At 36.4% G+C, this 26,430-nt stretch overlaps 1 protein-coding gene across 5 annotated transcripts in view; it reads right to left on the minus strand.

Moving 5' to 3' along the window:
- The window catches only part of PPP1R12A (protein phosphatase 1 regulatory subunit 12A), a 113,021-nt gene that overhangs the window by 55,768 nt on the left and 30,823 nt on the right, over nt 1–26,430 (minus strand). For all 5 annotated transcript variants that reach the window (XM_033514672.1, XM_015627394.3, XM_033514673.1 and 2 more), the window contains exon 2: nt 13,619–13,749. In XM_033514672.1, coding sequence (XP_033370563.1) covers nt 13,619–13,749 — 131 coding nt within the window. The remainder of the gene's footprint in view (nt 1–13,618; nt 13,750–26,430) is intronic.

Consider the following 26,430-nt stretch of genomic DNA (forward strand, 5'->3'; position numbering starts at 1 on the left):
TACAAACAACAGCTTGTATTTTACCTTTTTAAAGCAGATGTTACCTTCATCTTGAAATTTCATCTTTCTAAAGCAAACAAACATAATCTAACTTCATTACCTTGACAGATATTTAATTTATACAGCTACATATATGCAATGAAAAGGAAATTGAAGTAGTATAATAAAAAGTCCAGAACCATGCCTTTTGACACCATGTCTAGAAAAAGGTCCTTTATGTAATTTTGGAAGCAGTAAAAAAGTGAAAACATGAAAGATTTCCATCATCTCCTACTAAACCTTTTGGTACGGCAATTGAGTTTGCATGTTCTGAAATTCACCTGTTCAAAAATGGTCATGTTCAACAGACAGCTACAGAAGAATAATTCAGAAAATCTAGTGATAATCTATATAATGTATTGGAAGGTGTTCATTCTAAATCTAAATAGATGACAAGGAAACAGCAGTTTGATTCAAACCACGCTCTTTTATTGAGTTAAAGCTTTCAAGTGTTAACACTGAAGCTAAAGGTACAGCTTTTAGACTCTTGTGGTCTAAATATAGAGAACTGTAAGTATCCTAGGAATACTAGGAGAGACAAAAGCAGCAAAAGAGAAGATAATAATTCCTGATACTTTTGTCCTGATATTTCCATGACAAGGATTATGCAGCCTGGGTAAGACTGGAAGAACAAGTTTGCTTTTCAATACCATTGTTTTATGAAGGCAAAAATACTTCTAATTGAGATGTTTTCCTATTAGGAGTCACTGCTGTATACTCCTCAATAGCTGTTGAAAACTGAAATTAACTACTTGAAAAAAACCGCAGACATTTCTTTTTCTAGAATTATTATGAAACACAGATACTCTCCTACCCTTTCAGAAAAAATACATTTTTATATCACGAATAAAGGGCTGGAATCTCAGTATATCTGAGACAATACAAACTAACCTTCTGAGATTACTCTACAAAAGCCAAACAGTCCATACCGAAACCAATCCCAGGAACTGGAAATAAAAAATTTTAACTAGCAACATGGCCTACATTCTGAAAAATCCGCCCCAAAAATCCCAAACCAATAAAAAACCCTTACAACTGAATTTTGTGTGTGCGTACATCTGTTAATAAAATGCATATATAGACAAAATAACAGGAAAACACCTCTCTCAGAAGACACTTTGTATACAGAGTCATATCTCTGAATTTAGAACTTAAGAATCTGGAAGATGCTACAACTTGGATAACAGCATACACTGCAGATAGCATTTTCATATTATTTATCTCAGCACCAGAAAGAGTGGCATATGTTTACATTGGAACCTTGGCCCAGTTCACAGTATCTGGAAACAAGTTTGCAAAGTTATTACAGATATAATTAACTTGAAGTACTGGCTGAACCTGAAGGTCACCAGAAGGGTGGCAAGTTCAGGGAAGGGCAGAGAAGTGTCCCTTGAACTGATTCAGTTCATTACAAAGTGCTTACAGAGCTCACTGGAGACTCACTAGTACAAACAAGTGGTCCCATCAGACTGCCCAGAAGACTGGACAGCAGCTCCTGACTCCTAAAATGATGAGAGGGTCCTGCCTAAAAAAAAAATGTTACATATACATTTTAAATAAACATGCTCAGTGTGTCCTTCCTGGGAAACATGTCCTAATTGCTAGTGGGGGCCCCAGCTAACAGCACAACTGGTCTGCCAAGAAGTTTTAACTAATTAGCTAACATTTAAGATTTCAGCTAAACCCAGCTGGTTTAAAAAAAAATCCATACATGGTGGAGTTCAAATTAATTCCATGAATATCTTAACTGAATGATAATAGGGAGCCAGAGACTGAAAAATTATCACTGTATTCATGCAGCTGTGTAAACCCTCATTTGAAGAAACAAACAATGAAAAAAATTAAAAACTGATGTTTTTGGAATAGGTACTTTAATTGCCTTTTCAAAAATAAAAAGCACCAATGCACTTTTAAAAGTACATCTTTGTAAAACATTCATATAACTGATAAAAATACATTTATAACTCTGGCCAAACAATTAGACTGTCAAGAGACACTTAACAAATAAATACAAAATTTTAACATTGCTATTTCCAATTTTTGTTAAAGTTGAAGTACACAAACTGTAAAACCTGATCATTCTCTGACCTTCTATTGTTTTAAATGTTTGGGAATATTTCTCAAAATATTTTCTAACTGTAAAATAATTCCACTCTGATTTCCTAACAATGTTGTTATTACATCAGACAAGGTAGAAATGCTACCGCAAGATTACATGTCATTTCCAAATGCAGTTTTACTTTGGTCTGGTTTTATCCATTTGAGTTTTTTTGGTATTTAACTGTCAGCAAAAAATAACACTTAAAGTCCCGGTAAGCAAAGGTGTACATACCTGTATGGACAACATATTGAGAGATAGGATTATAGCTTCTATGTGATTCTTGAATTATAAGGATACACTTCTCAAAACAAGATATTGAAGAAAAGATTGGTCTTTTTGTTTTTCTTGAATGTCTTAAAATAATACAAACATGAAGCAAATCCAGTAGCAATAGAGTACCCTTATGCTAAATACTGTGGTACACACTATAAATAAGCCCTCTTGGCAGTGGGCAAGTGCCACGGAAAACACACAGCTGGCTGCATAGGTATGAACAGTCAGTGTACAGCCATCCCCCAATCAGTCCCTCATGCACCCTCACAATGTTATACTCACTTTTGAACATGTAATTCACACCCCAGATAAATGTAATGATAAAAAGCCACAACTTCACGGTTTTGGAAACCGATGTTGTAATCCCTATAAGCATTCTGTGGAGAGTGTTACAATGTGTGCAAGGCGGGGCAGGCAATGGCAGGTCTCGCCAAGCGCGGAGGAGCCCTGTCTGCCTGGGCAGGGACCCCTCACACCCGCTCTGCACCATGGGGGACTCTCCTCTCCCCCTTGAGAGACATCCTACAGGTAACTTTCCTCAACCTCCTTTCTCCACAGCCCAGGTACTAGTGCGGCTCTCTCTTCTGAATCTATGATTTATAAAAGAAAACAAAGGTTTCAAATTCAGCACTGGAACTGAAGCTGTAGCGATTTAAGTGGGCCTAGAATCCTTTTTCCTGCATGATTTTAAGACCAAAGGAGAACAAATCAAATGACATGAAAAACAAAGTCAAACCCACAGGGATGTCTTATTCAGGCACTCTAAAAAATGCCATCCCACACTGTCAGTCACTGCTGTGCTTCAACATTCTGTCTCTGAACATTTAAAACTGAACAGAGACTGGCACAAGAAAGACAGGCTTCTGTGATGGCATTTAAATCAAATCATGAAAAAATTCAGGCATTTTTAAGGTTATGCTGCTTTGCAAAATCCAGAAGACTTTCACTCACATTTTCCTCTTCTGAAAAAAAGAATGCTGCAGTGCATTCTAAAAAGGAATGCTCCCCCTATGAGCAGTAGCTATGCAAAACACCAAGTTAAATCAGACCAATTAGGGTTATTTGGCATAACTAGATAATTATTTATCCTGAAATACATGAGTGACAATTTTAAGACAGCTAATATCAGCAAGACACCAGAGGTAAATTTATGATTTCCTCTTGCAGAACCCAAGAATTTCTGATAGCTGGAGATGCTTAAAAAAAAGTAACAAAAAATAGTTGAGAAACAAATGGCCAAAAGATTTTAAGCAAATAGAAGGAGACATTTATTTTCAGTTTTCATCAGGATAATCCAGACTAAAGCATGTATCATTTTTTCCAAATAATTAAGCAGTCTGCAAAGACTTTTTTATGTCCTTCAATATGCAACAGATCTTGCAGACAGCATCAAATCCAACTTCTGATTCTCTCGCGAAGCTCTCATGAAGACATCTCTGACACACATCTTTGCTTCAAAATTGTCAAATATTCCCAAAGCTATCAAAGTAGTGAAAAAAACAAACAAAAAGTCTTCCTATGTAAATAGTACTTTTCTATCACTTCTAAAATATTGTACCTATATAAAAAACATATTTATGATTATGAAGCCAACATTCCAAAACATAGCAACACACCACTGAATTTTGCATAGTTGGCTGTTCCCAGCCTCCACTGCAACTTGCATGCACAAGGAAGCACACTAAGTAGAATCCCATCTGTCTTTCTTCTTGGTATGCAGGAGCATAAAAGAAACAGTGTAGATAACAGTATCTGCTTAGTTTTAGTCCTCTTGTGTTCCAAGAAACCTCTGAAAGAAGCCAGCTCTAGAAATATTTATACGTAGGTGGCCAGCAACATACTGCAAAGATGTAACAGAAAAAATTCCTACTTGCAGCCTCTGAAAAGCAACTAAGCCTTCATATTTTACCTTCTACTCATAGAGAAAAAGACATTTAATAGGTGACAGAGCAACGTTTAGGTGAAAAGAAACACTGAATGAAGAAAGTAAAGTAGAAAATGCAGAGAAAGCCATATAGGAAACCTATGGCATATTAATTTAAAAAAAAAACAAAAAAAAAACCAAAAACAAACAACAAACCAAAAACCAATCAACCACAAAAAAAACCCCAAACAAACCAGCACCCAAGAAAAACCAGAAGTGGAGCCTGGCATTGCCAGGAGGAATATAGGGCAAAAATTTCTGCAGGAATGAAATGAAGCAAAAGAAGTATCAAATGTTATTTTAATGAACAATATCATTTCATAAAAAGTGTTCATTTTGAAGTTTGCAGCATATTGTGCAAAAGTGAAGGCTGAGTGTGAAAAATGTCTCATGCAGCTGCAGAGGTCATACTGTAACTCCAGCTGACAACACTATGCTTGGAATGTTTTCCCATAGCAAGTTTCCAAGCATTTGTGGCAATTTACAGAAGTGTCATCAAGATGAACAATTTGGATTGAGTTACACTGGTTGAGAAGAAAAGGTAACAGCAGCATGGAGGCAGAAGAGGAGAAAGGAGAAGGAAGACCATGCTGCTTCCTACTTTCCTCAGCTAACAAGAGTTGATCCTTCCTGAAGCTCGCTATCCCTCCTGCCTTCTGCCAAAAACAGCATTGCTATATTTGGGTACAGGAGCATCAAAAATAATTATTTAACCTATTGATTTCTATTTCAGCAGAAGTTATGAGTATGGACCTCACAGGCTTGTTTTTCTCCAAAAGCCACATGCTTGCATTTATATCAGAAAAAAATAAACCGAGATCAATTCTTTTCCTGTGTTAAACAGATCTTAGCATATACATAACTACTACATTACAGAACTTATTTGTAATTATATGACATAATAATATAGTAAGCAGACCTCTCTGCAAAGCAACACTACTATCACAGGGCAGTTTCTAGCATCACTCTGTAGTACTGAACTTAGTCTGACCCCTTCTTAGATACCAGCAATCTGTATTTCCTAGCAATTGTTTACATGTTCAGTCCTCTTTGAATTTCCTTGAAATCACTCCTCTTCCAAACCAAAGTCCTACTCTTCATTCAAATTTGATAAGTAGTATCTTTTCTGAAATAGAGGTTTCAAATAATTCAATTTTTATACTTTTTTTCCTGTCATATCCACTCTTCATAGAAAACCCTCATATTTCTGTGATGCAGTATCTGAATTGTACCCAAATAACTCACTTTCATCAATGCACAGCAACCCTTACGTGTCTAGAGATATCATGGCTACATCTACATGCATTTTAGAGGAATTCAAATATCTTTTATCCTGCCTCAGTCAGGGATAAGACTAGAAAAACAGATGCAGATTAGGATCATTTGCACTGAAATGACGTAGTTTAGAATAGCCAACAAAAGACATGGCTTTAAGACAGGATAAGTAGGTCATAAATTGCTTTAGTGTCACTAGAAAGTCTACTGTATGTGTTAGAATAGGGTCAAACTCACAACAGAGAAAACCACTCAAGTAAAAGCTGGTAGAAAATAAAAACTGAGATAGACAGAGGTGACAATCTATATACCACAACCCTGTTTTCTCCTAGAAAACAATCCTCAAAACCAACTTTACCGCAAATTAAATTATTCTTATATCAGATAACTCAATGAATACTACATTCAGTGGTCAACAGTACTAATAATTCCATAGATTCCACAGTCTACAGAGAATCTATCACCACCTCTGTCATACAGCAATTTTGAATTGGTTGATGAGGGTCTCATGTGTGACAGTATGCCATATTCACCAAGCCTTTTGGTTGCTCTTGTATCTCTCTAGAGCTGCTCTCCTATGTTCTAGCCCTAAATAGAAAATAGGAACTTACTGGTGGCAATGGGCAGTTACAAGCTATCAAACAGCAAGGACCTGAGTGTTGTTTCTTGTGAGTCTATCCAAGCTCTCAAGTTTCCGTATCTATCACACTTCTGTATGTTTTCTCTTCCATATGTACCACCTTTAACTTCAGAATTCAGATGTAAGAATTCTATTCTAAATTGTTCTCAGGATACCAATAAAATCAAAGGTTTGTGAGAAACAAGTAAGACCTCTCCTATTTCACTTCTCAAAACAGGATGTTTTTTTAGACATTACCTCCATTTTCAAATTCTTTTTCAGCCAAAAATTAAGAGGGTTCTGAGCATTACAATGGGCATCAGTCCCTTGACCTTTCATTAGACTGAATTAACTGCTAAACTGTATTAAAAGAAAAAAATATATTTTCCATTAGATAGTTTTCCTGACGAAGATATCTCTGAACTTAATTTCTATTACATTTACCCTTAGAAGAACAAGAACACTTAGTAAATACTAATACACTAACTAAAAATATTTAGTCACAAGTAGAGATGCACACAGTAATCCAGACTAAAAGAAGGCAGCTATAGAGCACACACTTCATGTATTCTACAGTGACCAGCTCTCCTTGACTCCCACACTTGAACAAATATATAGGAAAATCATTTAAATCCTATAGTTTCCTCTAACCCATCAACCATATTTTACTGTGTATTTCTGTCAGCTGGGTTTTATCTACACATCAGATCACAGCTACACAGTAGAAAAGATTAAACTCTACCATATAATGACATGATTTCAAACAGGGAACTTCACCATCAACCTTAACAATTACATTAGTATTTCATTATTCTTAGGACATATGTATACGCAGCAAAAACATGCTGGAAACAGGACACTGCCACAGTACGTCTTCATAAAAGGGAATGCCAACTGATACTATCTCACTGATCTTCTCCCAGTCTGCCCACTATTTTATCTAACAGAATTTAGCTTTATCCCTGCAGATAACTGATACAAGACTGGAGAAGGAGGAACTTATATGTTGCACAGAGCACCATACTTTTGACTGGGGGAAGAGGACACTAGGGGATATGTTTTTTCTCAATCTGTTTTTCCAGAAAGAAGGCAGCAAATGGAAATTAAGTAAAACAATCTTCTAAAGTCTGCAGTGACTTTTTCACAGCTCTTAAAACAAACACTGCAACTTTACCAGTATCAACTTGCAATAGTCAGTCATTCTTCTAGAAGAGCTGTTTTCCCTTGGCTGGGAATATCTTTCCCTGTTTTTATTCTGTCACATGGTATGTTTTATCCTTCTGAAGTCCTCATTTTCTTGAGTGGGTTGTATGATATTTCATCTCTGCTTGCTTTTCCTTTTAATTCTACACCTCCAGTTAACATTTCCTAGTATTCAAATAAACATTTTGGATCCTGACAAAAACATCCCTTTACCTTGTAGCATCTCTTTAAGACCAAACCCCATACAAGTTTGTATCATCAGTTTGCCTGGGGTGCACTTCAGACCACATGCTTTACCTTGTCATACAAAAACACAAATTTCTGATTATTCTGCAAACATACATTTCTGAATGTATCACTAGTAATATCACTTCCTACTCACTTAATTAAAACCGTAACTTGGAACCAAGCTGAAGGAGATAGGAGCCATCCCTGACATTTTTATTACTGTGCTTTGCCTAAGTAATGTTTTGCTCTTTAGGATTAAAATGGGTTACAGAAAAAGAGTTTAGATTAAAAACTCTTTAGTAAGAAACAGCTTCAGATGATCAAACTATTGATACCTTGAGAGAAAATGGATTAAAAACTTCTGCTTTGAAACATACTTTGTGGCACCAACATCCTCAGATATCATGAAAGACCATTGAACAGTACCAAGTGGTTCAGGCTCACGAGGTGTGAGATGAAGCATGGGACTCCACTACTGAACAGGCAGCCAGGCTTCCAATCAGAAGTACAAGATATCTCTGAAAAGCAGCTTAGACCTTTTTTTTTTTACCTGTATATCTATGCCAAGTGCTGCTGGCAAGCCAGGTCAGCTCAGTGATCCAAAAGAGTATAAAGCCTCCAAAGCCCCTGAAGGCTATTCTTATGCCTACAGTTCCCACACTGTTGTGCGATCATTAGATAACGCAAGAGGGAAGGTGGAGGAGGCAAAACCAAGGGCGGAAGTGAGTATCTATCTGTTTCTGCAATAGTCTCAAGTTAGATCACTCTAATCATGTTGTCAACTCCACTGAATTCTCTTGACTAGCTGTTGCCAGGTGAGCACTGGTCTTGTACCACAGGCAGGAATCACTACAAGACAGCACCCACAGCAGTCCCCCCATGGCAATTAGAGCTGTAAGAAAACCACTTATCACTGAACATCTAGATATCCAACTATAGGTTTGCAGGACTGTCTCAGACAGAACATCTAGATATCCAACTACAGGTTTGCAGGATTGTCTCAGAGTCCTCTGTTTATCAGACAAGGATCACTCATTTAGCATAATGGACTGTTACTAAAATAGGGAGATCCTGGGACAATGGTTTGCAAAGGCTTCAGCAAACAAGTTTGTCTGGGTTCACTTTCAGGTGTCTGGAGTCTGGAAAAACAGATGGGCGTCAGCAGCAAGCCTGTGGTTACATACAAGCCTTTTAAAGTCTGCTTTAAATATTAGGGGAAGGAGGGGATATACAACATAGGAAGCTTTGGGCAGAAAGGAAAAGTGAGTGAGTTGTGTTTTACAGCAGCAGAGTTGGTCAAACTACTATTCTCTTCTTAAATAAATTGATTGAGGAGACTCTGAACTTGAGATGTTTTTCTGTTTATGACTGTAATCATATGCTTCAGCCTTTAAAACCTCTTAAATAAAGGAGGTGTATTTTGAAACTGTTAAGTCTTAGGATTTGTATGGGTATGAAACTACAGGTATCAAACATGCTCCTCAAACATAGAAGCTACTATACAGAGTTAGTATCCAGCTGACACCTAGCCTGTCTCAAGACATAAGATCTCCAAGGAGAATAAAAGCAGAGCAAATACATACTACTTCTCATATAATATCTTTCCAGCTACCTCCATGGACTTTCTCAGATTCCATTTATATGCATGTGTTCCGCATTAGCATTTTTTTTAATGTATCCACCCTCCATGGATTTATCGTCCCTTGAACCCATGAGGAATTTTAGTATCTATAACAACGTCTGTCCAACTGTTGTAATATCTACTACATGAAGGTATGAAAATGCTATTCCTCCTCCAGCAGACATCTCTCTCCCGCTTTGGCTTTTGGGATTTTTTTGCAACAAAACTGTAACCGTCACTGACTTTATGTTAGTTTTGAAAAACACTTTTCTTACACTTCTTGGAAGACACAACTTTCATTCTGGGTAGAATTGAAAAGCATTCCTATTTAAGTAGTATGACTGTACAGTAGCCTCTGAACAGTTGCACACAAGGTTCAAAATACATCAACTACACACTCACAACTAAGCATCCTACAAAGCCCACAAGAAAATAATTTTTAACACAAATTCTAATTATTGAACAAAAGAGAAATTTCTACTACTTCAGATTTATTCCAATCTGACGCAATACACAGCAGAGAGAAATAAAAAAAGTAAGCATTTAAAAAGTATTTCTTAAATGCCACTTTGCACTATTTTCCCCTCCCCTACTACTTTTTTTTGCATTCAAAAACTTATTTGTTTATTCTCTGATACTGAAATATTATAGAAACTTTTCAACTGTAGAAAATATTGATCAGATAAAATAATTATACATAAGGAAAGAGTTGTAGAAAGGTGAATTTAAGGGTCTTACCCATTAAATACCATCTTACAGAATGCATACAAAATTTCTGTTCAAGTCCTCCTTTCCTCAAGTTTCTTTTCACATAACTATAATTTTACAAAGTAGTTCATGTTGACATCTTAATTCACACTAACAAATTAGTGAAAAAAAAGCTCATTTGGATAAAGCTTTCCAAAGCTTTAAAAATAACGGAGAACAGAAAAGAGAACATACTATACAAAATCCACCTGTTATGGCAATGTTGAAGAATCTTGATTTAAAACGTATTTATTACTTACAATTACTTACAATTACTTACAATTACTTGTAAGGTGACTTACATAATCATAAACTAGACGAACAGCAAACTAATTTGACAATTCTAAAATTAAAGTGTTCCAAGAATTTCCAGTAAGCTGAAACACTCCCAGCATTTACAGATGTCAGAAACAACAGGAGCAGTTGTCTTCCATACCAGAAATTTTACTTTTACAGCACACCTCCCCCTTTGCAAGCAGCTGACACTTTGTTACACATCAAACTGTTCTCTACTGCATTTCACTTGAAGTGGCCTTCTGTAAGACAAACATTTCTTAAAGTGGAAGATGCATTTTTTTAGAAGAGACAGGAAGCATATTCAAGAGAAGATGGGTATTCTGAAAGAGCAGAAAACTGAAATGACACGGGAGGTACTGCTGGAAGAAGCTGTCACAGAGTGGTGAACACAGTGCAGGATAACAGGAACAGGGAATACACCTGCAATGACAAGCCCACTGACCAGACAGTACAGAGCAAAATAAAATCCCAACAAGTGGGAGGCCATGCCACAAATTCAGCCCACTAGTAACTATCATGGGACCAAGGCAAAAACATTGCTGAAGTGGCGGCTCCCTGAGATATCCAGTTTTTTTCAGAGAAGCTCACTACAACCTCCATATTCTGTACTTCTCGCAGATCTCCAGCACATGGGTGCACTCACTCAGGAACATCTGAGTAGCAGCAGGGACTACTTAAGATTAATGTGTACATTAGAGTACATATATATATCTTATAGCAGCCTGAAGGAGCCTATAGAAGAGCTGGAGAGGAACTTTTAACAAGGGCATGTAGCAACAGGAAGAGGGGAAATGGCTTCAAACTGAAAGAGGGAATGTTTCGATTACTATGGTTTAGTTGTCATGGTGGTGTTCAGACAAACGTAGGACTCCACGATCTTTCAAGTGTTTTCCAATGCAAATGATTTTATGGTGAAACACCCAAAAAGGTTGCCCATAGAAGTCATAGATGCCCCATTCCTGGAATTCAAGGCCAAGTTGAACACAGCTCTGAATAACCCAATCTAGTCATAGATGCCCCTACTACTCATTGCAGAGGGGTTGGACTAGATGTTCTATGAAAGGTCCCTGACAACTCAAATACTCTACAATTCTAAGATTAGAATTACATTCTCCTAGTTCAGTTCCTTTCTTAAATATAATTTTAGATTTTGAGACACGCAAGCCTGAAATAATCAAAGCATGTTATCATGTAATATTTTTCTTACAAATTTAAAAATACAAAATGTCAGATTACAAATTTGGACAATTTAAAAGAGTTGTGCTATTTAGTGAGTAAATTCCAACTAAGTAGTTGGAAGGAAGGAAGCCCTAAGAAAACTTAAGATGGAAGCAGAAGAAGCAGAAACAAGATTAGCAAATCCCCAGTTTGAGAAGCACTACAAAGCTGTGCAACAGGCAGTTCCACAGGAGAGTGAGAAAGGGGAGCAAAGGTCAGACTCTCCCCAGCCTTTTAGTAACAAACTTAGAAAACAACAGAACTCATTCTCTGTGTTCTCTCTTGCACAAAAATAGGTGCTATAAGTAAAATATATGGGATTCAGTCAGAGATGTGCACAAACACACATTCTCACACTTCCCAGGAATGCATCCTCACTAAAGCAGATGATGGATCCAGCACATACTATGGACTAAATAAAAATGAAATTTCTAATCTCTGGTAGTTTATTGTATCTTCCTTTCACCTTCCCCCAGTTTTGCTTCAGCTGCAAATTGTGGTTTACAGAATTCATTTTTGTAAATTATTTGAAGCTGAGATCCTGAAGAAGCAGTCTAAAGAAGATCTAAGCTCTATGGGCCTCATCAGATATAAATATTGCTACACTCAAGTCTCAGCTGTATATGGAAGTTTGTTTCAACAGCTGATCTTCAAAACTCCATGCACCTTAGAAACACTGTTCTTCCAACATCTTAGATGTCTCACATCCCAAAGGACTATAGTTCAATAATCCCATTTTTCTAAAAGCTACCCATAGAAAATACACAGAGAGGTTCTGCTCCAATCTGAGAGAACAAGAACCAGCTAGATAACAGATATCTAAGTCAATAGTAAAAAACTGTTTAGAGGACAAGGGACATTGCTGTCTCTTTCCTGAACAAGTGCCTATGTTTGGCTGCAACAACAAATCAAGATCACTCAACTAAACTTTTTCCTATTGTGGAATAAAAACAGGTGTTTTGCCTCCACTAAACTGAAGAAAGGCTTATATTATCTCATTTTGCAGGGAAATTCTTGTTGTAGTATAGTCAAGAAGTAAACACTTCCAGTACTCATGAAAGGGGGATTACAGCATCAAACACCTGCATGGGTAGATTGCAAAGTTAGTGGCCACACACTGGCCTTGGTAAAAAATAATAAAATAATAATAATAAAAAAAATATCCCAGGGAAAATAGTATACTAGAGTCCCCAGAATTTTTCACTTCCCTTTAGACTACAGCAAGAAAAACTCTCAAACTCACGAAACAAACTCACAATTTTCATTCTTCACTGCTGCAATTAGTACATAATTACACAATAAAATACTACTTTCTATTTTATCCAAATCTTATACTGGATCAGATGTCACAATGAGTTTGGTGAAATTAATTAATTTTGTGTTTACTCAAAGGGTTTTAAAAAATACTACATTACCTGCTTAACTGCAACAACAGTGTGCTGAACAACATATGCCACACATTTTCTCAGAAGAATAATTTCAGGCTCAAACAGACAACCTCTCAAAAAATTTGATTTTAGCACACCTTCAGTGACCTTCAACAGACCAAAAATAACAAAACCACTCCTGGAACTCAGTGAGTAAGTTTTAACTAATACTGAAACAGACATCTAGCTTCTACTGTAGGCTTTTGCTCCACAGCCAAAATAACTAGTCAACTGTCCTACACCATAGCTGAAAAACAAATGGTTCAAGACTACAAATACAATTGTAAAACTTACCTCCTACACATAGACTTATCCCAAGATAATGTTTCAGACTAGTAATCAATGTAATTTGGAACACTGTCCTGTGCCTTCCCCCATAAAAACCTTTCTACAGAAAAAAATAATATAAACAAACAATCCGATAGTCATGGGCTGTTTGTATCTACCTAATATGCAATGGAAAAAAAACTAGGAAGAGAAAATGCAACACACTTCACAATCAACAGACAATATAAAAGCATTCATCCTCACTACACATCCCAGAGGTAACTAAAGCACAATTTATGAATACCATCTGCTTCTACTATCTCTTCAGCAATGTATTAGCAAAATACATAGATTTCAAAAATAGAGGAAAAAGTCTTACTCTGCTATATCAAGATATCCACAGGAAGCAGCTGCATGTAGAGGTATCCAGCCTTCATTATCTGGTTGATTAATATTTGCTCCATTTTCCACCAGAAATTTCACCATATCTACGTTATCATCTATACAAGCCTATAAAGAAAGAAAGAAAGAGTTAAGAAGTAAGTTAATATCAAAGCTGTTCTACAATCCTGTGCATCTTTAAGCAAAATCCTCAGGAGAAAAGGTAAGTATTTTCAGTTCTGATGAGGAGGTGGAGTTTCTTTGTTGTGGTCTGACAGCCAGACAGAAAGAATCTGAGAGATACACAGCAAGTGTTTCACCTTTATAAACTTTTAAAATTTAAACAGTTTAAAAAAGCCAAAAAAATATTATTTTCTCAGGTAAATGCATTCTGGTTTTCTGAGAAGCCCTTTACAATCCTCACTGAAACCTTATTCTCCAGTACAAAGTGGTTCCTCAGGTCCTCACTTTATCCCAGGCCGAGCTCAGCCACTTGAGTGGATATTAAAATTGAATAAACAGCTACACCATGAAGTAGAAATGTGACTAAGAGCTAGGGAAGCACTTTGAAAACAATACCATAATGTTGTTTTTCCTGTAATGTAGATGAGACTACAGAGTATAAAGGGGTGCTACATAGTATTTCAAGATCCCTACTGTTTTCTACTGCAGTATCTTCGATACCACCATAAATCTTTTTACAGTCTATTAATCATTTCTGTTTATAAACTTACTTGAGTATCATTTTGGCAATTGCAAAAATATTATCATCTGCCTGCATCTCTTAAACAGCATTGCTCAGATTCAGAACTACTGCCATTCTCCAGACCTCCATCTTGACTGACTCCTACTTTGCCTTTCTTCTCTGTGTTCAAGTATTTTTCTCACAGGGTGCTCGGTAAGTTTTCTTTGCCAACTTCTATCCTGCTACCCTTAAAAGGGCAGAGCAACTGAGAGAAAAGTCCCTGTGCATTTCAGGGCAGCAAGAACTCCAAGCAGCTAGACCCCACAAGACTGGTATTAATTTTTTAGCTTAATAAATCAACAATACTACATAGCCACAAGGCTGAAATGAGAACCTCTGCTCCTGGGCTCCTAAATCCTACTAGGGAATCATGCCTCTAATGAAATGCAATTAAGGTATAAATTTTACTTTTCAGAATACTTCTGAAAAAAAACCCCAAATTACATCATGTTTTACTATGGAAAGAAAACAACATGGATATCCCTGGTTAAGCAATTGCACGTTCCAAGATGAATCCTGAAGCTTTCCTCCACTCAGCAATGCTGAGGCAACAGCTACACCATGAGGAGAATGTTGCTGCCCAGTGTAACCAGCCAAACAAAACCAGCCACAAATTATCCTTCTCTGACTCCATTTGCTTTAGTTGGGTACAGCTAGACTGCAACTAGACTGCAATACAATGCTTACATTATTTGGTTTTCAATTAAAAACAAAATCCCATTCTTGAATTCTTGAAAACTGACTTGAAAACTTTATAGTCATATTCATCCCTAAAATCAGCAGTCCTTTTAATAAATTAGTTTCTTAACATACTCCAGCAATAAACACTAAAAGTCTGTCAAGCATATTTGTCTTCAATTTCTCCCACTTATCAACAGTGTACAATGATTATACACTCATATTAAGCTCTGAAAGAAGAGAATCACTTCTTTTTGTAAGACATTTTATAACTTAAGGAAGTAATCAAATGCAAGACATGGTTAATCAGTTTAGGAGGAAAACAAATTCAAGAAACTCAGATGTTTACATATAACAGAAACATCAACTATATACAGTCATACATCCAGTTTTTCTGGATATTCAATTTGTCAAACTACCGATATTTTATGTCTATAATATTATTCACCATCTAATTATAAAGAAAAATAAATTTATATCAGAAGTATTTTTCAAATGTAGGTATTTTAATATTAAATATTAATATGCTGCATGCTTATCTTAAAGTTTCCTAAAATTCATCATTTGTGGAAAAAAAAGGCTATCTTCCAATTGATTAGCACTATTAACAAAAAAAAAACAACAAACCAACACCAAAAAACAAAACCCCAACCATCTGGTTGTGACACAACCCAACACAGAACAATCCTTGCTTATTTTTCAAGTACACATGAGAAAACCTGGCAAGACATACTCATAAAAATGCTGTTGCTAAGTGAATCAAAAGCTTACATATGCAGCACATTAAAAGACATATGACTAAGTGCCTAAAAATATTTGACCAAATTTGGGCAGTTCATTGTGCCATACATGGCAAGAATCAGAAGAGCTTCAATACACTTATCAGGTATTAATCAGAGATTGCATATTTGTAACAACCAAAAATATTTTATTAAAACTCACCGTGGTCTTCAAAAAGGTAATACCTATCTCAAGTCTAATAAAACAAATTGCAATTGATTCTACTGCTGAAAAACACAAATCTACTGCCTCATATGTCTCCATGTCCTTTTTTCTTCTTAACAGAACTATAGGCAGGTGTTGGATAGATCCTATCACTCTCAGCACTTTCCACAGGAAAGGCACTTGTCACTATCATCAGGTACCTTAAGACAGAAAGCCAAGGAACAAATGTTATAAAAGAAATTTTATCTACATGTTTTTTCATTTCTACTGTACTGCTCACTTCTAAATGCAGTATTTATCAAGTGTCAGAAGTGCCTCTGTTGTTAAAGACTGACATCTCAACCACAAAAGGAAAGCCTGTTGGAGCAGCATGATAAACTTAAAGCAATAGCCTCTGAACAGACTGCCCTTCTAGATCCCAGCCTGCAAGTTATTACAAAGGAAAAGGCATTGTACATGAAGATGTAAATAACCAGAGTTCCACTGAGGCTGCAGTAACTCAGAAGTATAAATTCTCACGATTAATTCTGTCCCAGAATCTGAACAGAGGACACAACTGCAGGTCCTCATTTTCCACCTCTCTTACAGCCCTTTCAAGATTCATTTCAGTTCTTCACACTCATATGCCCCTCTCTCCCATCATGACCCACAGTTCCCACTCGAAACATCAGTTACCACTTTGTGAAACCACAGGTCATCTTAAAGCCCTTTCCAAGCACTTGCAAAACACACCTGTAGAGCACACACACTAGCCAGCTCCTAGGGCAAGAACATGGGGGCTCACACACAAGATTCCCTTCATCCCATGAACTGGTTTCTCTCTCTTTCAACCCCAGCCTCACCAACTGGTAGAAAGGCATTTCCACATGAAGCACTCATTACCCTGCCAACTTTGATCTAAGTTAGCCAGTGGGCCTCAAACAGTGCAATCGTATAAACCTTGTTTCCTTTGAGGACCAATTTAGAAACTAGGCTAATCAGTCATAAAGTCAAAGCAAAGTTGAGAATACAAAGTCTGGTTACCTTTTCTGATAAGAAAAAGGAAGTACACTCAAGTTCAGTAAAGAGAACCACTTTCCATTTGTACAACAACTTGAAACTTAGACTCCAAAGGCCAGCAAAAATCAACAGCACCTGGCTCCCACACAGACCTGTCCTAGGTAGGTCTAGTTTGTGCTGGAAACAATATTTTAACCTTTTTCCATAAATACTCAAAAGGGGATAACCAGATACCATGCTGAACATGTGAGACTTTTAACTGTATTTGCCATGACTTTGTATTCCAGTGCAAGTAGCAGGTGATAAACCTGGCTCTTGACACTGCCACATGTTAAGAACACAGGTGATGGGGAACTCTAAGTTACTCAGTAGCCTTAAAAGAGATAGTTTTAAAAGAAGAATCAGAAGTGCTTGGTTCATTAGTGAGTAACCACCCAAAGAACTCAGCAGACAGCACTCTTCCCCAAAAGACAGGAAAAACAAGCCTGTAATTATTTCTAAAAGTCAGAAATCTTGTAGGGAAAGAAGCAATGAATCTGTAAGACCACTGTCCCATACACATGAAGCAGAGCCATACACCATGCACGTTACATGGGGCTACAAATTTTACTGATTTTCATTAACATCTAATAAAGTAACACCATGTACTGTTTAGAAATTAGTTTTGGTAAAATTCATCTCCATTCTCCACAAAAAGATTAAAACCTACCCTTTTACTGATTAGATTAGTAGTCTGATCTGTTCCATAAATTATTTATTAGTAATTAATGTATTAGGAAAACAAACATGTATTTCACCTTTGCCATCACATTTCATTTTTTCCTTATTTACTCTTGCTACAGAAAAGAGCCAAAAATATGAACACAGAAGAATATATTAAAGGGATAAAACAAGTCAAACAGTCATTCTGAATTGCCATGTGAATACCAGAAACAGGAGGAAGACCTCTTACAGTGCGGGTCTAGAATAGTTTATCCCCCTTTTCGATTTTTCGAGTGAAGTACTTCCAGTGGATTCAACAGGACTTAGCAGAACATGAACATCTTTGCTAATGTACCTGAGAATCAAATTAAAGCAGCAGAGCTGGTTTAAAGTGGTTCCCATTCTCTTTGCCTTGGGTTGCCTAGTCCCTCTGCCATCACATACCCACACTCCCTCCCTTACAGCTATGCTGACACATTGTGCTAAATTGAATCTAAACTGGATCAGAAAGGCAATTCTAATTTAAAATGAAAAAAAAATTAAGAAAGGAAAATATCTTTATCAGATTAAAGCAGAATTATTTGCTTTGGTTATATTAAAATGGGTTTTGGATTCAGAGAAATAGCATTGTTCTGAAATTAATCTTCACATCCTAGTTCCACTATCAGAGAAACAAAATTTAGTTTCACTCTGATTTTTCACCCATTACAAAGCCTGTGTTAAAGCTTCTTGTTTCAAACTGACACCTTTTGAAAGATGTATCTTTAAATCAGCAACCACTTTTACCACTTTCACTTTAAAATTCACAACACATTTAAGCCTTGTTTCTTATTTGTAAGATTTTACAGAATCATAAAATATTTTGGGTTGGAAGGGACTCATCTAGTCGCAAATCCCTGTCATGGGCAAGAACATCAGGTTGCTGAGAGCCCCATTCAACCTGGCCTCACACAGCCTTCCTACGGAAATCACATTACTCACTCTGTCTACTTCACTGTCCTCCCTCCTTTGCCGAGCAGTTTCAACTGAAACTGAAACAGAAACAGAGGCTGAAGAGAATTAAATTCATCAGTTGTCATGAAAAGATGGTCAACCATGAGTCCTCTGAAATAATGGCACCACAGAGCAGTTCACAATGTGAACTCAACAATTACTGTTCCTATCCAAGTCCTTGTGCTGACCTCCAAGTGAGCACCATGAGATAATCCCCACAGTTTGAACACTGGTCTCATTCTGCAATGATTTTTGCCTTCATGAGGAAAGGTTTTCTTAGGAGAGAGCACATTACAGTTCACTAATCACATCTTTTGTTCATCTTCACCAACACTGGGAAAAAAAGAGTAAGTTTACATATTGCAACTCTTAGCGGATTTTTTTTCTTTCAATAAACCACTAACTGAGAAGGTCTAAAAAGAAATTTGGTCAAAAGAACCAAACTAAATTTGAGCAACACTTTCCACTTTCAACAGCTTACATATTTATGCTGCCCCATAATTAATGATGAAGCACCAACAAGTGAAATGGCAGTAAGGTGTATGAAATGAAACATGAGCCTTATCTAAATTTCAAGCTATGGAGTCAAAGTAATCTGGGAGTTACAGCCACCAGAACAAAGGAAGAATTTTTTTTTTCTCCCCACCAAATTTGTTACTTGGTCATTAATTCAATGTTTTCATACCAAGTATAGCATCTTATAAGGTTCTAATATTCATAATGACTATGTCCTAAGAATCACTGAATAATCTGGAACACTTTCAGGACAAAGGGTAATAAGAATGACCAACAAATGAGATTATGAAATATTAGTGATTACTACACTTATTTACTATTCAAGCAATCACTATGAAAGTAGGTATTTTACATTTGCCAAGTACTCCATTTAATACAGTACATATAGGGTGGAGAGGCTGCTGTTGATGTTCATGTTTACATTAAGAAACAAAAAACTTTTGGTGTTGTAACAGAACTTCAGGCATCAAACTAGTATTACAGATGACAAATGTTGCTCAATTATGAAATTGTGTTCATTTAGCCAACCCACAGGTCACAGCTTCTATTTTTCACTGAGTGGGGGTAATACAGGATACCTTGCCTACTGACAAAATATAGTTTTAAGTTTGAATATTTTACTTTATTAAAGCATGCTTTCTAGTAAAAACAGTATGGTTTACAATGCAAATATCCTTGCTAAACTAGTAATATTAGCCTTTTGCTAGACTAGTGTTATTTTGTTTAACTTGCCTGTAAATATTATCTTGCCTGTAAATATGATACACTTGTGTGTAATTTTTTGGTAAGAATGGCCTACTATTTTAAATCCTGGAGAATTGGCCCATAAAAAATAGTTAAAATTATTATCACCATATCAAATAATTCAAACTACCAAAGCATTTCAAGAGTACCTCATGGCTTCTGCAAGTTACAGCAAACTCTTCTCTAGAGAAATTTCTTGGAAACACTTCACTTTTAAGCACAGAAGATGAGAATCATTTTAGACACCTGCAAAAGCAGGTGAGAAAGACACTTTCTCCTAAGGAAAAAACACTACTTGAGGATGATGCAACCTTTCATGTCCATTCAAGTCTCATGGGGAAGGCATGCAGAGGTTATTGAAACTGAGCATCCATTAACCATCGTTACTTAATTCAAATCCTGCAGAACTGTCAAACATTGACAAAAATAGACAAATCATTCCAGAACTCAAACTTCTCTAGTTATTATTTCCACTTCATGTAAACAACTTGTCTAAGTTTTCTGAGTTATACATGAGTATATCTCAACAAAAGTTCACTTAAGATTTTCTTTCAGCTCCAAGACAGAACCAGGAGCTATATGAAATCAGTAAATGTTTAGCTCAAATATGCAGTAAGAGCACAATGTAATTTCCATCCTACCATTCAATCTTATTTTCTCTGCTACGCTGAATTACCAATTAAATTATATGCCCTTAAACTTTGCTAGTTTGTAACTTAAAGTTGAATCTGCAAATTTACCTGTGGACACAATTCATGAAAAGTACAAAAATCTATTGCTGTTGAGACTGATATAATCTACTTATTAAAAAATCAGTCTTATAGGGATTTCCCGCAATTTAAATCCTAATGAATACTTATTCATAGATCTTGATCAGGACTGCAATAAGGATACATGTATTTGAGTAGTTTCAGAGTGTTTCAAGATAGAATTATTTTTGCCCTCTAACCAAGATAAGTGAGGAGAAGGGGAGAGTTGGCTGCTGCAACATTATTTGCTCTAACCAGAGATGTGACTCTTAGTGTTACCAATCCCAGTCATGGATCAAGACTCATTCTGGCAGACATTACAGGGACATAACAACCCAATCTAATGTCTGCTTTCCTGTTCTTGCTGAAATAATCCCAGCCATTCTATTCCAGGCTACCTAGTATTACATGCAAATGTGCTTCCAAATTGATATTTGTTTTCACTTTTAGCTCTGTGAAAATCTATTTTTAGGAACACTTGAAATTCCCACACCAGAAATTATCTCTTAATTAAAACAACCACACTAAATGTGTAATATTAAAATTTAATGGTATTCATCTACTGCAACTCAAAGAAAAATCTCAAGACAACCTACCAAAAAATCTGCCTAATCTCCTCAAATAACCCTTGGAAAATGAGATGTTACCAAAAAAAATTATTTTGGAAGAGATTAAAACATTTGGTCAACAAGTTACTGATGCTGGTGTATATCTATTTACCTGAATGACCTTTTTTCTCCTGGCTCATATTGACAAAGCTGGTGAAGAGACTGGACTCTACAAAGCAATCTCTGTCTTAAGTTCACATAAATGAGGCTCTTTCTTAAACTTGTGGTATTAAGTGCCTGAGAAACAACTTCTGCTTTTCCTTCTGATTTCTTTAAATTTAAAAAGAACACTAGTACTTTTTGTGGAACTTGCTTATAAACATATTTTCAGGTATCTTAGGCAGCTTTTTAACCACATGCCAAGTGAAAGAACATGAGTTTACCAGGCAAAATGGTGAAATGAAGATCTGACAGACACCATGGTATTACAGCTGGTACGATGTGCAAATTCACAAGCTGTCTTGAACCCTGAAGGCTTAGGCAGGTAAGTATGTGTAAATTACATATGATGGATTCTCATTTTAGCTACATGTTGTTGAAACCTATCAAAAATCAGTGAATTTGGGACTTGCGTCCAGAATTGAATTTCAGGCTCATTTGTTTCACAAATGGCTGTCTCTATTTTCTGCCCTCTGCCTTCACAGCTTGCTTTCTGAGGCAATTTCAGCAGACCACAGAATCACAGAATGGGTCAGGTGGTAAGAGACCACAGTGGTCATCCAGCCTAACCCCCTTTCTCAAGCAGTGTCATCCTAAAAGCACATGGCGCAGGACTGTGTCCTGATAATCTTGAGTATCTCCAGAGACTCCACAGCCTCTCTGGACAATCTGTTCCAGGGCATGGTAAATAAGTTCTTCCTCATACTCTGATGGAACTTCCTGTGCATCAGTTTCTGCCCATTGCCTCTGGTCCTATTGCTTGGAACCACCAAGAAGAGCATGGAAACATCCTGTGACATGCTCCCTTCAGATACTCATATATAAATGACGAGGTCCCCCCTAAGTCGCCTTTTCTCAAGGCTGAACAGGCCCTGTGGCTGATGCACCATAGTGGGACACTATCAGTGTCCCACCAATCAGTGGGACAGAGCCATACAACCCTCCACATCTACCTTGTGATAAGTATGGAAAAGAAACAAGGTTCAGGAGTAAACAAACTGGGCATACTGTAAAAATATAGTGCCATTATACAGTTATGCTTTCATTCAGCATTTATTGCTACAACTTTGGCAGACAGCGATTAGTTTGCAGGGTTACACAGTGTATAGATAATATATTTGAGGAGGAGAAAGCAATGTCATACAGGACACATATTTTTGTCCCAGTCAAATTAAACAGTAGCCAACTGCATTTCAAATAGGTTTTTTTTATTGTGAGAAAACATAACCTCCTTTTAGCATATGGGTGACTAATCAAGTTCTTGAGCCAAAGCAGCTTTTCAATTTAAAATACTTAACCTCCTGATAGCCCCTAATGCACTTTCTTGACCAAAATAATCTAGCAAAACAAAAAGGCATAAATAAAATGTTGTAGGGGAACCTGTTTACATAAACAAGTAGGTTTACTAATTTCTATGTTCTTTCTATTAAATTTAAACCATGTGTGCCAAGTTTTCTTTTTTAACTCTACTTGTGACTATCATCTCTATACAGTGTTCTGAGTTCTTCAGAGCGGAAGACTGCCAGCGCCTTGGAAGAAAGTAAACCTGACCATATCTATCAGCCCTTCTCTGTGAACTCACAGGCTATGTTTGTATTCTAGTCATCAGCTGACGTTTAATCTTTTGCATTAGCAGGATCTACAGGAAGTTTCACTGCTTTCTAATTTTAGGAAGTTAAGTGGCAGAACTGAGTGGAATAAAAGCAATAAAATTGAATTTAAGAAAAGCAATGATAACTTCAATGATAAAGCTTCACCCCGTTAAGAGAAAAAAATTGACATGCTGATAGAGCATCCTAGAGTAATCAAGACAGACTTTCTGTGTGCTCACTTTCCTACTACACCTTACTGCTGACAATAAAAAGCACCTTTAACAGAGGAAACCAAGATGACAGGTACAAAAAGGCAGTAAGATACTAATTCAATTAGCACTTGCCATGTGTGGTTTTATCCTTAGCATTATACACCATATTAGTAGTAAAAGCAGATATAGTAAGCTGATAAGGCTGGTATCAGTCAGAACTCTTTTACTCCCTAAGCAGAGGAATCTATGCAAATAAATGACTAATTTGTATAGTTCAATTTAACATAGGATAAAAAAGTATACGTGAAGTATGAATAATACATCAGTTAGATTTATATGCATTTTACACATAGAAAGTAAGTATAATCAAATTGAATGAAAAACCTCATACTTGGATGGAATCAAGAATAAAATAAGAAGTAACACTGACATTTCAAATTGCGTAAGCATTAATCAGATAATCTTAAATATGATAAATATATTCATTTATCAAAAGTACATTCTGTGCACAAAACCACTTAAACAGAGGCAGGACTACATGTAAACAAGGAAACAAATTCTTTCTCAGTTTTCCACTTTTAAGGAAAGATATCTTGCCTCTGCTACTTTCTGTTCCTAGACTGGAAAAAGAAAAGCTATTCTTCTCTAACGAAAATGCCAGAAATTCAATTTGTTATCAAACTTTTCATTGAATTGACTAGATAAATTTGAAATAATTTCCAGCTTTTCAAAAATGCTACCAAGTCTTGAAGCTGACTTAGGTTACGAATCAGCAGGTTCAAGATGAAATTATTTTGACAGGATCACTAATATTTTAGCAGAAAACCAAGGCGTTTCTAAAAAATGATACTCGAACAGATTTCATGTGAAATTATCCAAAAGCAAATCAGCCAAACTTGTTACAGTAAATATCAAACACCTGTTTTTTCTCAAAATGGTATTTTTAATATAGATTTTGTCTATTCAGATAGTAATAAGGTGAGAAACCTGCAGCTTCCAGTCCCTGCAACTCTGCAGGTGTCAGACAACACCTTTTCCAGGTGTATCAGCAGTAACACCTCAATACTCCTCAGCACAGGCCTCGCTCTGAAGGTAGGGCAACACAGAAGTGTTGAGAAACCTTCAGAATAATCCTCACAGTGCAGCATCTTTTACACGTAAAAGTGATGTCTATGAATTTTACCTTAACTTTTAACAAAAAAAAAAACAAACAAAAAAACCAAAAAAAAACCCCAAAAAAACTCCCACAAAACCAGGAATCAGCTCTCCAATTTTTTCCCCAGTGGCTGTGGAACACACATATATTCATAACTTCATTTTACAATCACTCAATTTCTGCTTTCAGAAATACATTCAGAACAAAACCAGAAGAAACTGGGACATGGTTTGCTTTCTCTTCTGTTGTAAGTTTGAAGGAATTACTCAGGGGAGTGCATAAGGTATAGACAATGCTAAAAAATTCAGTATCAGGTAGTTTCCATATACATTTTCATATTCCACATTGTAGGAACACATAGAGCATCATTTGGAACCATCTGTCCAAAGCCTTTTTTCTCATTTAATCTGCACAAAAAATGTCCCCGTGTACTCCGAAAGGTAAGGTTCTTGTAACAGACAAAGATCACCATGACTCAAATTATCTGCAAGTGAAAGATGGTATCAGGATATACTTAAAGCCAAAATTCAAGGCAGCCAAGTCACTTAAAGAAAGCTTTGGAAGTTAAAAAGAGTGTATTCATGATGTCCCTTTGTTAAAAAAATCTTCTAAAATAATTTACATACATGCTTCAGAATAGTTAACAAAACTGTTTGTTCAAACAAATAATAAGATAATAATCAAACACACCACAAGCCTCTGTCAAGTATAAAGAATAAAAACAAGTATTCAAGACCAAACTCCCTCTCTATCAAAGGCCAGCTATGCAGCTGTTCATCTGCACAGAGTTTGCAACTTCTAAAAAAGGCGTTTTTGCCACAGTGAAACTTAACACCCTCTTCAATAGGCTTGCTACGTTGTGAACTTGCTGCACACATCCTCACTGGTCCGAGGGAAGATGAAACCTGTGTTCCCATGTAGGTGCTTCCTTTGTCCCAGAAGCAACTCCAGTCCCATTTCCAACAACTACCTTTTGACTGTATCCAAATTTTTCACTAGCACAAAGAAACAGCCGTGAGTACTTCCTAACAGCAACAGACATCTAGGATTTCTCTTGAGCTACAAAATTAACAACATCCACTTTGGAACCCTCTCCCAAAAGAGCACGACAGAAGTACCAGCTTGGACATTGGATTCCCTCTGATCTATATAAACAGGAAATTCTTTGGTACTGTTGTTCCATTAGAAACTCATTATGACAGATTAACAAAGAAACTGCAAGTAATCACAAGTTCCTAAGAAAGCACACCCAAATTACATTGAAAAATGGTCAGGAGGACAACAACCGACAAGTAAAACAATCCAAGTTTATTTAGACCCATCCACAACAATAAGTATCACTATATATACACAATACATTTTTAAAAGAGGAGATTTTCAAGTCTTTTTTTAAAATCGTCTGAACGGGTATCACATGGATCAGAAGCCATTACTCTTAAACACAATTTTATTAGGAAGTTACAGTAGTAAAGAAATAAAGAAAAAGTATGGCAGCAATTAAAAATAATTTTTTTACAAATAAAACGGAGACAATCAAGATAAAACCCGAAGTCAAAATGGGGATAGGTAGTATAAACTTAAAATAATAGAGTAGAAATTTGGAAAGTTACAAACATCAATGAAAAAACACAGCTGTCACAGGCAGGAATAATGAAGCATTTTTTAGATATGTTAAGAATGGAGAAAACACCAGAAATGATATATAGGGCATATAAAAATAAATAAATAAATAAAATTGATCAACAAATACTTTTATTGTGTGTTTTGAAAGAATCAGACAGTTTTGCCTCGCATAATGAGGCTGATATACCTTCTAGCCTACTAGTAGTAAGGAAGAACATTACAACCCCATCGATCACTGTTTCAACTTAGTAGATCTTGGTAATACAAATCACAGGTTTGTAAAGAGTGCTTGGGCAGCTCCCTAGCCACTATTCAAGAACTAATGCAGCTTCAAGTTTGCCAGTGCTTCTAAACAGATTGTGAAATACCTGAAAAACAGCAAATGATTG

The sequence above is a fragment of the Parus major genome, chromosome 1A, assembly GCF_001522545.3.
Source record: "Parus major isolate Abel chromosome 1A, Parus_major1.1, whole genome shotgun sequence".
Taxonomy (NCBI): domain Eukaryota; kingdom Metazoa; phylum Chordata; class Aves; order Passeriformes; family Paridae; genus Parus; species Parus major.